Source organism: Panulirus ornatus, chromosome 37 (genome assembly GCF_036320965.1).
Source record: "Panulirus ornatus isolate Po-2019 chromosome 37, ASM3632096v1, whole genome shotgun sequence".
In the NCBI taxonomy this organism is placed as follows: Eukaryota; Metazoa; Arthropoda; class Malacostraca; order Decapoda; family Palinuridae; genus Panulirus; species Panulirus ornatus.
Window position 1 is genome coordinate 6,103,205 of NC_092260.1, and position 14,454 is coordinate 6,117,658.

At 43.4% G+C, this 14,454-nt stretch overlaps 1 protein-coding gene across 5 annotated transcripts in view; it reads right to left on the reverse strand.

The window, feature by feature from the left end:
* tws (protein phosphatase 2 regulatory subunit tws) overlaps positions 1-14,454 on the reverse strand; it is a 284,859-nt gene that overhangs the window by 149,556 nt on the left and 120,849 nt on the right. For all 5 annotated transcript variants that reach the window (XR_011715348.1, XM_071683743.1, XM_071683741.1 and 2 more), the window contains one exon: positions 9,471-9,641. Coding sequence is in view for 4 of the 5 variants with exons in the window: in XM_071683743.1 (XP_071539844.1) it covers positions 9,471-9,641 (171 nt within the window). In the remaining variant the exon portion in view is untranslated. The remainder of the gene's footprint in view (positions 1-9,470; positions 9,642-14,454) is intronic.

Here is a 14,454-nt window from a genome sequence, read left to right on the forward strand (position 1 = left end):
AGGTTCAAGTCAATTGGGAGGTAAGTTTGAATGGAGAAAAACTGGAGGAAGTAAAGTGTTTTAGATATCTGGGAGTGGATTGGGCAGCGGATGGAACCATGGAAGCGGAAGTGAATCATAGGGTGGGGGCGAAAATTCTGGGAGTCTTGAAGAATGTGTGAAAGGCAAGAACTTTATCTCGGAAAGCAAAAATGGGTATGTTTGAAGGAATAGTGGTTCCAACAATGTTGTATGGTTGCGAGGCATGGGCTATGGATAGAGTTGTGTCCAGGAGGGTGGATGTGCTGGAAATGAGATGTTTGAGGACAATATGTGGTGCAAGGTGGTTTGATTGAGTAAGTAATAATAGGGTAAGAGAGATCTTTTTTTTCTTCTTTTTTTGCTTTGTCGCTGTCTCCAGCATTTGCGAGGTAGCGCAAGGAAACAGACAAAAGAAATGGCCCAACCCACCCCCATACACATGCCTTGATTCAATCCACTGACAGCACGTCAACCCCGGTATACCACATTGCTCCAATTCACTCTATTCTTTGCCCTCCTTTCACCCTCCTACATGTCCAGGCCCCGATCACACAAAATCTTTTTCACTCCATCTTTCCACCTCCAATTTGGTCTCCCTCTTCTCCTCGTTCCCTCCACCTCCGACACATATATCCTCTTGGTCAATCTTTCCTCACTCATTCTCTCCATGTGACCAAACCATTTCAAAACACCCTCTTCTGCTCTCTCAACCACGCTCTTTATATTTCCACACATCTCTCTTACCCTTACGTTACTTACTCGATCAAACCACCTCACACCACACATTGTCCTCAAACATCTCATTTCCAGCACATCCATCCTCCGGCGCACAACTCTATCCATAGTCCACGCGTCGCAACCATACAACATTGTTGGAACCACTATTCCTTCAAACATACCCATTTTTGCTTTCCGAGATAATGTTCTCGAGTTCCACACATTCTTCAAGGCTCCCAGAATTTTCGCCCCCTCCCCCACCCTATGATCCACTTCCGCTTCCATGGTTCCATCCGCTGCCAGATCCACTCCCAGATATCTAAAACACCTCACTTCCTCCAGTTTTTCTCCATTCAAACTCACCTCCCAATTGAACTGACCCTCAACCCTACTGTACCTAATAACCTTACTCTTATTCACATTTACTCTTAACTTTCTTCTTTCACACACTTTACCAAACTCAGTCACCAGCTTCTGCAGTTTCTCACATGAATCAGCCACCAGCGCTGTATCATCAGCGAACAACAACTGACTCACTTCCCAAGCTCTCTCATCCCCAACAGACTTCATACTTGCCCCTCTTTCCAAAACTCTTGCATTCACCTCCCTAACAACCCCATCCATAAACAAATTAAACAACCATGGAGACATCATACACCCCTGCCGCAAACCTACATTCACTGAGAACCAATCACTTTCCTCTCTTCCTACACGTACACATGCCTTACATCCTCGATAAAAACTTTTCACTGCTTCTAACAACTTGCCTCCCACACCATATATTCTTAATACCTTCCACAGAGCATCTCTATCAACTCTATCATATGCCTTCTCCAGATCCATAAATGCTACATACAAATCCATTTGCTTTTCTAAGTATTTCTCACATACATTCTTCAAAGCAAACACCTGATCCACACATCCTCTACCACTTCTGAAACCACACTGCTCTTCCCCAATCTGATGCTCTGTACATGCCTTCACCCTCTCAATCAATACCCTCCCATATAATTTGCCAGGAATACTCAACAAACTTATGCCTCTGTAATTTAAATTGAGCACTCACTCTTATCCCCTTTGCCTTTGTACAATGGCACTATGCAAGCATTCCGCCAATCCTCAGGCACCTCACCATGAGTCATACACACATTAAATAACCTTACCAACCAGTCAACAATACAGTCACCCCCTTTTTTAATAAATTCCACTGCAATACCATCCAAACCTGCTGCCTTGCCGGCTTTCATCTTCCGCAAAGCTTTTACTACCTCTTCTCTGTTTACCAACTCATTTTCCCTAACCCTCGCACTTTGCACACCACCTCGACCAAAACACCCTATATCTGCCACTCTATCATCAAACACATTCAACAAACCTTCAAAATACTCACTCCATCTCCTTCTCACATCACCACTACTTGTTATCACCTCCCCATTTGCGCCCTTCACTGAAGTTCCCATTTTCTCCCTTGTCTTACGCACTTTATTTACCTCCTTCCAGAACATCTTTTTATTCTCCCTAAAATTTGATGATACTCTCTCACCACAACTCTCATTTGCCCTTTTTTTCACCTCTTGCACCTTTCTCTTGACCTCCTGTCTCTTTCTTTTATACGTCTCCCACTCAATTTCATTTTTTCCCTGCAAAAATCGTCCAAATGCCTCTCTCTTCTCTTTCACTAATACTCTTACTTCTTCATCCCACCACTCACTACCCTTTCTAATCAACCCACCTCCCACTCTTCTCATGCCACAAGCATCTTTTGCGCAATCCATCACTGATTCCCTAAATACATCCCATTCCTCCCCCACTTCCCTTACTTATGTAAGTAGGAGAGATGGCCAGAGAGCGTTATTGGATTACGTGTTAATTGACAGGCACGCGAAAGAGAGACTTTTGGATGTTAATGTGCTGAGAGGTGCAACTGGAGGGATGTCTGATCATTATCTTGTGGAGGCTAAGGTGAAGATTTGTATGGGTTTTCAGAAAAGAAGAGTGAATGTTGGGGTGAAGAGGGTGGTGAGAGTAAGTGAGCTTGGGAAGGAGACTTGTGTGAGAAAGTACCAGGAGAGACTGAGTACAGAATGGAAAAAGGTGAGAACAATGGAAGGGTAAGAGAGATGTGTGGTAATAAAAAGTGAGTGGTTGAGATAGCAGAAGAGAGTGCTTTGAAATGGTTTGGTCACATGGAGAGAATGAGTGAGGAAAGATTGACAAAAGAGGATATATGTGTCAGAAGTGGAGGGAACAAGGAGAACTGGGAGACCAAATTAGAGGTGGAAAGATGGAGTGAAAAAGATTTTGAGTGATCAGGGCCTGAACATGCAGGAGGGTGAAAGGCGTGCAAGGAATAGTGAATTGGAACGATGTGGTATACCAGGGTCTACATGCTGTCGATGGATTGAACCAGGGCATGTGAAGCGTCTAGGGTAAACCATGGAATCTTCTGCGAGGCCTGGTTGTGGAAAGGGAGCTGTGGTTTCGGTGCATTATTACATGACATCTAGAGACTGAGTGTGAACGAATGGGGTCTTTGTTGTCTTTTCCTAGCACTACCTCGCACAAATGAGGGGGGAGGGGGTTGTTATTCCATGTGTGGTGAGGTGGCGATGGGAATAAATAAGGGCAGACAGTATGAATTTTGTACGTGTATATATGTATGCGTGTGTGGATATGTATGTATATAAATGTGTATGTGGGTGGGTTGGGCCATTCTTTCGTCTGTTTCCTTGCGCTACCTTGTTAACGCAGGAGACAGCAACAATGCAAAATAGAAAAAAATTATTATATTATTTTTATTATACTTTGTCGCTGTCTCCCGCGTTTGCGAGGTAGCGCAAGGAAACAGACGAAAGAAATGGCCCAACCCCCCCCATACACATGTATATACATACGTCCACACACGCAAATATACATACCTACACAGCTTTCCATGGTTTACCCCAGACGCTTCACATGCCCTGATTCAATCCACTGACAGCACGTCAACCCCGGTATACCACATCGCTCCAATTCACTCTATTCCTTGCCCTCCTTTCACCCTCCTGCATGTTCAGGCCCCGATCACACAAAATCTTTTTCACTCCATCTTTCCACCTACAATTTGGTCTCCCTCTTCTCCTTGTTCCCTCCACCTCCGACACATATATCCTCTTGGTCAATCTTTCCTCACTCATCCTCTCCATATGCCCAAACCACTTCAAAACACCCTCTTCTGCTCTCTCAACCACGCTCTTTTTATTTCCACACATCTCTCTTACCCTTACGTTACTCACTCGATCAAACCACCTCACACCACACATTGTCCTCAAACATCTCATTTCCAGCACATCCATCCTCCTGCGCACAACTCTATCCATAGCCCACGCCTCGCAACCATACAACATTGTTGGAACCACTATTCCTTCAAACATACCCATTTTTGCTTTCCGAGATAATGTTCTCGACTTCCACACATTCTTCAAGGCCCCCAGGATTTTCGCCCCCTCCCCCACCCTATGATCCACTTCCGCATCCATGGTTCCATCCGCTGCCAGATCCACTCCCAGATATCTAAAACACCTCACTTCCTCCAGTTTTTCTCCATTCAAACTCACCTCCCAATTGACTTGACCCTCAACCCTACTGTACCTAATAACCTTGCTCTTATTCACATTTACTCTTAACTTTCTTCTTCCACACACTTTTCCAAACTCAGTCACCAGCTTCTGCAGTTTCTCACATGAATCAGCCACCAGCGCTGTATCATCAGCGAACAACAACTGACTCACTTCCCAAGCTCTCTCATCCCCAACAGACTTCATACTTGCCCCTCTTTCCAAAACTCTTGCATTTACCTCCCTAACAACCCCATCATAAACAAATTAAACAACCATGGAGACATCACACACCCCTGCCGCAAACCTACATTCACTGAGAACCAATCACTTTCCTCTCTTCCTACACGTACACATGCCTTACATCCTCGATAAAAACTTTTCACTGCTTCTAACAACTTTCCTCCCACACCATATATTCTTAATACCTTCCACAGAGCATCTCTATCAACTCTATCATATGCCTTCTCCAGATCCATAAATGCTACATACAAATCCATTTGCTTTTCTAAGTATTTCTCACATACATTCTTCAAAGCAAACACCTGATCCACACATCCTCTACCACTTCTGAAACCACACTGCTCTTCCCCAATCTGATGCTCTGTACATGCCTTCACCCTCTCAATCAATACCCTCCCATATAATTTACCAGGAATACTCAACAAACTTATACCTCTGTAATTTGAGCACTCACTCTTATCCCCTTTGCCTTTGTACAATGGCACTATGCACGCATTCCGCCAATCCTCAGGCACCTCACCATGAGTCATACATATTTATATAGGAAGAGAGGAAAGTGATTGGTTCTCAGTGAATGTAGGTCTGCGGCAGGGGTGTGTGATGTCTCCATGGTTGTTTAATTTGTTTATGGATGGGGTTGTTAGGGAGGTGAATGCAAGAGTTTTGGAAAGAGGGGCAAGTATGAAGTCTGTTGGGGATGAGAGAGCTTGGGAAGTGAGTCAGTTGTTGTTCGCTGATGATACAGCGCTGGTGGCTGATTCATGTGAGAAACTGCAGAAGCTGGTGACTCAGTTTGGTAAAGTGTGTGAAAGAAGAAAGTTAAGAGTAAATGTGAATAAGAGCAAGGTTATTAGGTACAGTAGGGTTGAGGGTCAAGTCAATTGGGAGGTAAGTTTGAATGGAGAAAAACTGGAGGAAGTAAAGTGTTTTAGATGTCTGGTAGTGGATCTGGCAGCAGATGGAACCATGGAAGCGGAAGTGGATCATAGGGTGGGGGAGGGGGCGAAAATCCTGGGAGCCTTGAAGAATGTGTGGAAGTCGAGAACATTATCTCGGAAAGCAAAAATGGGTATGTTTTGAAGGAATAGTGGTTCCAACAATGTTGTATGGTTGCGAGGCGTGGGCTATGGATAGAGTTGTGCGCAGGAGGATGGATGTGCTGGAAATGAGATGTTTGAGGACAATGTGTGGTGTGAGGTGGTTTGATCGAGTAAGTAACGTAAGGGTAAGAGAGATGTGTGGAAATAAAAAGAGCGTGGTTGAGAGAGCAGAAGAGGGTGTTTTGAAATGGTTTGGTCACATGGAGAGAATGAGTGAGGAAAGATTGACCAAGAGGATATATGTGTCGGAGGTGGAGGGAACGAGGAGAAGTGGGAGACCAAATTGGAGGTGGAAAGATGGAGTGAAAAAGATTTTGTGTGATCGGGGCCTGAACATGTAGGAGGGTGAAAGGAGGGCAAGGAATAGAGTGAATTGGATCAATGTGGTATACCGGGGTTGACATGCTGTCAGTGGATTGAATCAGGGCATGTGAAGCGTCTGGGGTAAACCATGGAAAGCTGTGTAGGTATGTATATTTGCGTGTGTGGACGTATGTATATACATGTGTGTGGGGGTGGGTTGGGCCATTTCTTTCGTCTGTTTCCTTTCGCTACCTTGCAAACGCGGGAGACAGCGACAAAGCAAAAAAAAAAAAAAAAAAAAAATTATATATATGTGTACGTGTAGGAAGAGAGGAAAGTGATTGGTTCTCAGTGAATGTAGGTTTGAGGCACGGGTGTGTGATGTCTCCATGGTTGTTTAATTTGTTTATGGATGGGGTTGTTAGTTTAATTTGTTTATGGATGGGGTTGTTAGTTTAATTTGTTTATGGATGGGGTTGTTAGGGAGGTGAATGCAAGAGTTTTGGAAAGAGGGGCAAGTATGCAGTTTGTTGTGGATGAGAGAGCTTGGGAAGTGAGTCAGTTGTTGTTCGCTGATGATACAGCGCTGGTGGCTGATTCATGTGAGAAACTGCAGAAGCTGGTGACTGAGTTTGGTAAAGTGTTTGAAAGAAAGTTATGAGTAAATGTGAATAAGAGCAAGGTTATTAGGTACAGTAGGGTTGAGGGACAAGTCAATTGGGAGGTAAGTTTGAATGGAGAAAAACTGGAGGAAGTAAAGTGTTTTAGATATCTGGGAGTGGATCTGGCAGCGGATGGAACCATGGAAGTGGAAGTGAAACATAGGATGGGGGAGGGGGCGAAAATTCTGGGAGCCTTGAAGAATGTGTGGAAGTCGAGAACATTATCTCGGAAAGCAAAAAATGGGTATATTTGAAGGAATAGTGGTTCCAACAATGTTGTATGGTTGTGAGGCGTGGGCTATGGATAGAGTTGTGCGCAGGAGGGTGGATGTGCTGGAAATGAGATGTTTGAGGACAATATGTGGTGTGAGGTAATTTGATCAAGTAAGTAATATAAGGGTGAGTGAGATGTGTGGAAATAAAAAGAGTATGGTTGACAGAGCAGAAGAGGGTGTTCTGAAATGGTTTGGTCACATGGAGAGAATGAGTGAGGAAAGATTGACCAAGAGGATGTGTGTGTCGGTGGTGGAGGGAATGAGGAGAAGTGGGAGACCAAATTGGAGGTGGAAAGATGGATTGAAAAAGATTTTGAGTGATCGGGGCCTGAACATGCAAGAGGGTGAAAGGCGTGCAAGGAATAGAGTGAATTGGAACAATGTGGTATACCGGGATCAACGTGCTGTCAATGGATTGAACCAGGGCATGTGAAGCGTCTGGGGTAAACAATGGAAAGTTGTGTGGGGCCTGGATATGGAAAGGGAGCTGTGGTTTCGGTGCATTATTACATGACAGCTAGAGACTGAGTATGAACGAATGGGGCCTTTGTTGTCTTTTCCTAGCGCTACCTTGCACACATGAAGGGGGAGGGGGTTGTTATTCCATGTGTGGCGAGGTGGTGATGGGAATAAATAAAGGCAGACTGTATGAATTATGTTCATGTGTATTTATGTATATGTCTGTGTGTGTATACATATGTGTACATTGAGATGTATAGGTATGTATATTTGCGTGTGTGGACGTGTATGTATATACATGTGTATGTGGGTGGGTTGGGCCATTCTTTCGTCTGTTTCCTTGCGCTACCTCGCTAACGCGGGAGACAGCGACAAAGCAAAATATATAAATAAATATAATTATTATCATTATCATTATACATAATTGCTGTTTCCCATGTAGGCGAGGTGGCACCAGGAAACAGACGAAGAATGGCGCATCCACTCATATACACAAATATATATATAAATGCCCACATACGCATATAGACATACATATATATACATATGCACAGACATGTGCATACACACACATGTACATATTCATACATACTTGCCACTGTCCATTCCTGTAGCTACCCCGCCACACAGGACAACAGCATCACTATCCCCTGCTTCAGTAAGGTAGCGCCAGGAAAACAGACACAAAAGGCCACATTCATTCACATTCAGTCTCTAGCTGTCACGTGTAATGCACCAAAACCACAGCTCCCTATCCACATCCAGGCCCCACAGACCCTTCCATGATTTACCCCAGATGTTTCACATGCCCTGGTTCAATCCACTGACACCACGTTGACCCTGGTATACCACATCGCTCCAATTCAATCTACTCCTTAAAAGCCTCTCACCCTCCAATATGTTCAGGTCTCAATTGCTCAAAATCTTTTTCACTCCATCCTCCCACCTCCAATTTGGTCTCCCACTTCTTGTTCCCTACACCTCAGAGGTATATATCCCCTTAGTCAATCTTTCCTCACTCATTCTCTCCATGTGACCAAACCATTTCAATACACCCTCTTCTGCTCTCACAACCACACCTTTTATTTCCACACATCTCTAACCTTTACATAACTTACTTGATCAAACCACCTCACACCACATATTGTCCTCAAACATCTCATTTCCAACACATCCAACCTCCTCCATACAACCCTATCTATAGCCCATGCCTCACAACCATACAACATTGTTGGAACTACTATTCCTTCAAACATACCCATTTTTGCTCTCCAAGATAACCTTTTCTCCCTCCACAAAGTCTTCATGGCTCCCAAAACCCTGGCCCCCTCCACCACCCTGTGACTCACTTCTGCTTCCATGGTTCCATCCACTGCTACATCCACTACCAGATACTCTAAAACACTTCTCCTCCAAGCTTTTTCCATTCATACTTACATCCCAAATAACTTGTCCCTCAACCCTCCTGGACCTGATAACCTTGCTCTTATTCACATTTACTCTCAACTTTCTCCTTTCACACACTTTTCTTAACTTGGTCACCAACCTCTGCAGTTTCACACATGAATCAGCCACCAGCACTGTATCATCGGCGAACAACAACTGGCTCACTTCCCAGGCCCTCTCATCCCCAACAGATTGCATACTCGCCCCTCTCTCCAAAACTCTTGCTTTTACCTCCCTAACCACCCGATCCATAAACAAATCAAACAACCATGGGGACATTACACATCCTTGCTACTAACGAACATTCACTGGGAACCAATCACCCTCTTCTCTTCCTACTTGTAAACATGCCTTACATCCTTGGTAAAAACTTTTCACAGATTCTAATAACTTACCTCCCACATCAAGTATGAACAAAAATATTTAAATTACATACCTTAAAAAACCTGCAATTCCATTTAAGTGTATACAAAATTCTTTATTTCAAAGAATCAGTCAAATGAACAATCTAAAGTAAATATAAAGGGAGATGAATAATGAAATGATGGTTAACAATGCTAGAATGATGTCTCAAATGATACATCACTCTTTATATGCTAGAAGGCCCTACAAAAGCTAACCTGCTGCACATAAAAATTAATAACTGACCTGATCAGTAACTTCCATGTGCCACAGATTGATACGGAGATCATCAGCAGACAAATAGGTTTCCTGATCTGAATTGATGGATATTGAATTAATATGGTATGTATGTGCATTGGCAAAAATTCTCCTCGGTGAAGCTTCAACCATCAGTTCCATTGGTTTTAAAACAGGCACCTGTGAACATGTAAATGTTGTAAATATAATCTACATCAAAATTCATTGGGCATTAATAATTAATTTCACATTATCCCTGGGGATATGGGAGAAAGAATAAACCATGTATCTTCTGCATGTTGTACAAGGCAACTAAGAATGGGAGCAGTAAGGAGCTGGAAATCCTCCCCTACTAAATTACTTTCCAAAAGAAGGAACATCTGTAGAAGCTAAGTCAGAATATATCTTCCTTTGAGGCTTAGTCACCTGTTCTAGATGGTACCTCATTCATGCTGGAGAGAGTGAATGTGTATGAATGAAAAAAGAAATACTATTCAAATATTATCTTTATAAGAAAATAACATTAACATGTTAATAAACTATCTATCTACCTATATCTCTGATGCCCGTTCCCACTGGGAACTAACATCAAGGGGGTGGCCACAGCAAGAGTCTCCACTTATCCCTATCATTACATGCCTCCCTCGCATATGAACACTACCCATGAAACAGAGCTTTAATATCATAAAAAATGTAATTATGTTTACTTCATTTCAATGTGGGTCATAGAAAAAAAAGCAGTGTTCTTTTTTCTTCATTATTATCATTATACTTGATCACCGTTTCCTGCGTCAGTAAGGGAGCACCAGGAAACAGACGAAGAAAGACTCACCCACTAATATACACACATATATATACATTTTTTTTTTTTTTTTTTTTTTTATACTTTGTCGCTGTCTCCCGCGTTTGCGAGGTAGCGCAAGGAAACAGACGAAAGAAATGGCCCAACCCTCCCCATACACATGTACATACACACGTCCACACACGCAAATATACATACCTACACAGCTTTCCATGGTTTACCCCGGACGCTTCACATGCCTTGATTCAATCCACTGACAGCACGTCAACCCCTGTATACCACATCGCTCCAATTCACTCTATTCCTTGCCCTCCTTTCACCCTCCTGCATGTTCAGGCCCCGATCACACAAAATCCTTTTCACTCCATCTTTCCACCTCCAATTTGGTCTCCCTCTTCTCCTCGTTCCCTCCACCTCCGACACATATATCCTCTTGGTCAATCTTTCCTCACTCATTCTCTCCATGTGCCCAAACCATTTCAAAACACCCTCTTCTGGTCTCTCAACCACGCTCTTTTTATTTCCACACATCTCTCTTACCCTTACGTTACTTACTCGATCAAACCACCTCACACCACACATTGTCCTCAAACATCTCATTTCCAGCACATCCATCCTCCTGCGCACAACTCTATCCATAGCCCACGCCTCGCAACCATACAACATTGTTGGAACTACTATTCCTTCAAACATACCCATTTTTGCTTTCCGGGATAATGTTCTCGACTTCCACACATTTTTCAAGGCTCCCAAAATTTTCGCCCCCTCCCCCACCCTATGATCCACTTCCGCTTCCATGGTTCCATCCGCTGACAGATCCACTCCCAGATATCTAAAACACTTCACTTCCTCCAGTTTTTCTCCATTCAAACTCACCTCCCAATTGACTTGACCCTCAACCCTACTGTACCTAATAACCTTGCTCTTATTCACATTTACTCTTAACTTTCTTCTTCCACACACTTTACCAAACTCCGTCACCAGCTTCTGCAGTTTCTCACATGAATCCGCCACCAGCGCTGTATCATCAGCGAACAACAACTGACTCACTTCCCAAGCTCTCTCATCCCCAACAGACCTCATACTTGCCCCTCTTTCCAAGACTCTTGCATTTACCTCCCTAACAACCCCATCCATAAACAAATTAAACAACCATGGAGACATCACACACCCCTGCCGCAAACCTACATTCACTGAGAACCAATCACTTTCCTCTCTTCCTACACGTACACATGCCTTACATCCTCGATAAAAACTTTTCACTGCTTCTAACAACTTGCCTCCCACACCATATATTCTTAATACCTTCCACAGAGCATCTCTATCAACTCTATCATATGCCTTCTCCAGATCCATAAATGCTACATACAAATCCATTTGCTTTTCTAAGTATTTCTCACATACATTCTTCAAAGCAAACACCTGATCCACACATCCTCTCCCACTTCTGAAACCACACTGCTCTTCCCCAATCTGATGCTCTGTACATGCCTTCACCCTCTCAATCAATACCCTCCCATATAATTTACCAGGAATACTCAACAAACTTATACCTCTGTAATTTGAGCACTCACTCTTATCCCCTTTGCCTTTGTACAATGGCACTATGCACGCATTCCGCCAATCCTCAGGCACCTCACCATGAGTCATACATACATTAAATAACCTTACCAACCAGTCAACAATACAGTCACCCCCTTTTTTAATAAATTCCACTGCAATACCATCCAAACCTGCTGCCTTGCCGGCTTTCATCTTCCGCAAAGCTTTTACTACCTCTTCTCTGTTTACCAAATCATTTTCCCTAACCCTCTCACTTTGCACACCACCTCGACCCAAACACCCTATATCTGCCACTCTGTCATCAGACACATTCAACAAACCTTCAAAATACTCATTCCATCTCCTTCTCACATCACCACTACTTGTTATATATACATACATGCATATAAAGAAAGTTAAGAGTAAATGTGAATAAGAGCAAGGTAATTAGGTACAGTAGGGTTGAGGGTCAAGTCAATTGGGAGGCAAGTTTGAATGGAGAAAAACTGGAGGAAGTAAAGTGTTTTAGATATCTGGGAGTGGATCTGGCAGTGGATGGAACCATGGAAGTGGAAGTGGATCATAGGGTGGGGGAGGGGGCGAAAATCCTGGGAGCCTTGAAGAATGTGTGGAAGTCGAGAACATTATCTCGGAAAGCAAAAATGGGTATGTTTGAAGGAATAGTGGTTCCAACAATGTTGTATGGTTGCGAGGCATGGGCTATGGATAGAGTTGTGCGCAGGAGGATGGATGTGCTGGAAATGAGATGTTTGAGGACAATGTGTGGTGTGAGGTGGTTTGATCGAGTAAGTAATGTAAGGGTAAGAGAGATGTGTGGAAATAAAAAGAACGTGGTTGAGAGAGCAGAAGAGGGTGTTTTGAAATGGTTTGGGCACATGGAGAGAATGAGTGAGGAAAGATTGACCAAGAGGATATATGTGTCGGAGGTGGAGGGAACGAGGAGAAGTGGGAGACCAAATTGGAGGTGGAAAGATGGAGTGAAAAAGATTTTGTGTGATCGGGGCCTGAACATGTAGGAGGGTGAAAGGAGGGCAAGGAATAGAGTGAATTGGATCGATGTGGTATACCGGGGTTGACGTGCTGTCAGTGGATTGAATCAGGGCATGTGAAGCGTCTGGGGTAAACCATGGAAAGCTGTGTAGGTATGTATATTTGCATGTGTGGACGTATGTATATACATGTGTATGGGGGTGGGTTGGGCCATTTCTTTCGTCTGTTTCCTTGCACTACCTCGCAAACGCGGGAGACAGCGACAAAGCAAAAAAAAAAAGCATATAAACATACATATACACACATACACATACAGATATACACATGTACATATTCATACTTGCTTGCCTTCATCCAATCACAGCACCACCATGCCCCACAGGAAACATTATTGCCATCTCCAGCATTAGCAACGTAGCACCAGGAATACAGACAAAATAGCGACATTCGGTTCACGCTCAGCTGCTAGCTGTTATATAATTCAACGAAACCACAGCTCCCTATCCACATCCAGGCCACACAGACCTTTGCATGGTTTACCTCAGATGCTTCACATGCCCTGGGTCAGTCCACTGAAAGCATGTCGACCCCTGTAAATCACAACAATCCGCATAAACCATTTTGTTCCAATTCACACTATTCCTTGAATGCCTTTCACCCTCCTATATGTTCAGGTCCTGATTGTTCCACTTCCAATTTGGTCTCTCACTTCTCCTTCTTCACTCCACCTCTGACACATATATCCTCTTAGTCAACCTTTCCTTGCTTATTCTCTCCATATGTTCAAACATTTCAACACATTCTCTCCTGCTCTCTCAACCACTCTTTATTACCAAGCATCTCTCTTACCCTTTCATTACTTACTTGATCAAACCACCTCAAACTACATACTGTCCTCAAACATTTCATTTCCAACACATCCACCCTCCTCCGTACAACCTTATCAATAGCCCATGCCTCGCAACCATACAAAATTGTTGGAAGCACTCTTCCTTCAAACAACCAATTTTGCTCTCTGAGATAATGTTCTCTCCTTCCACACATTCTTCATCGCTCCCAGAACCTTAGCCCCCCTCACCCCCATATGACTCACTTTCACTTCCAGGATTCCATCTGCTACTAAATCCACTCCAAGATATCTAAAACACTTCACTTCCTTAAATTTTCTCCATTCAAACCCACATCCCAACTAACTTGTCCCTTAACCCTGCTGAACCTAATAACCTTGTTCTTGTTCACATTTACTCTCAGCTTTCTCATTTCATGCACTTTTCCAAACTCAGTCACCAACTTCTGCAGGTTCTCATCCGAATCAGCTACCAGCGCTGTATCATCAGCAAACAACAACTGACACTTCCAAAGCTCTCTCATCCCCAATATACTGCATACTTGCCCCCCCCCCCCCCCTTCCACAAAGCATCTCTACCAACACTATCATATGCCTTCTCCAGATCCATAAATGCAACATATAAATCCATCTCTTTTTCTAAGTATCCCTCAATGCAAATACTTGATCCACACATGCTCTACCACTTCTGGAACCACACTGCTCCTCCCTAATCTGATGCTTTATACATGCCTTCATCCTCTAAAGCAATACCTTGCCATACATTTTTCCAGGAATACTCAACAAAATTA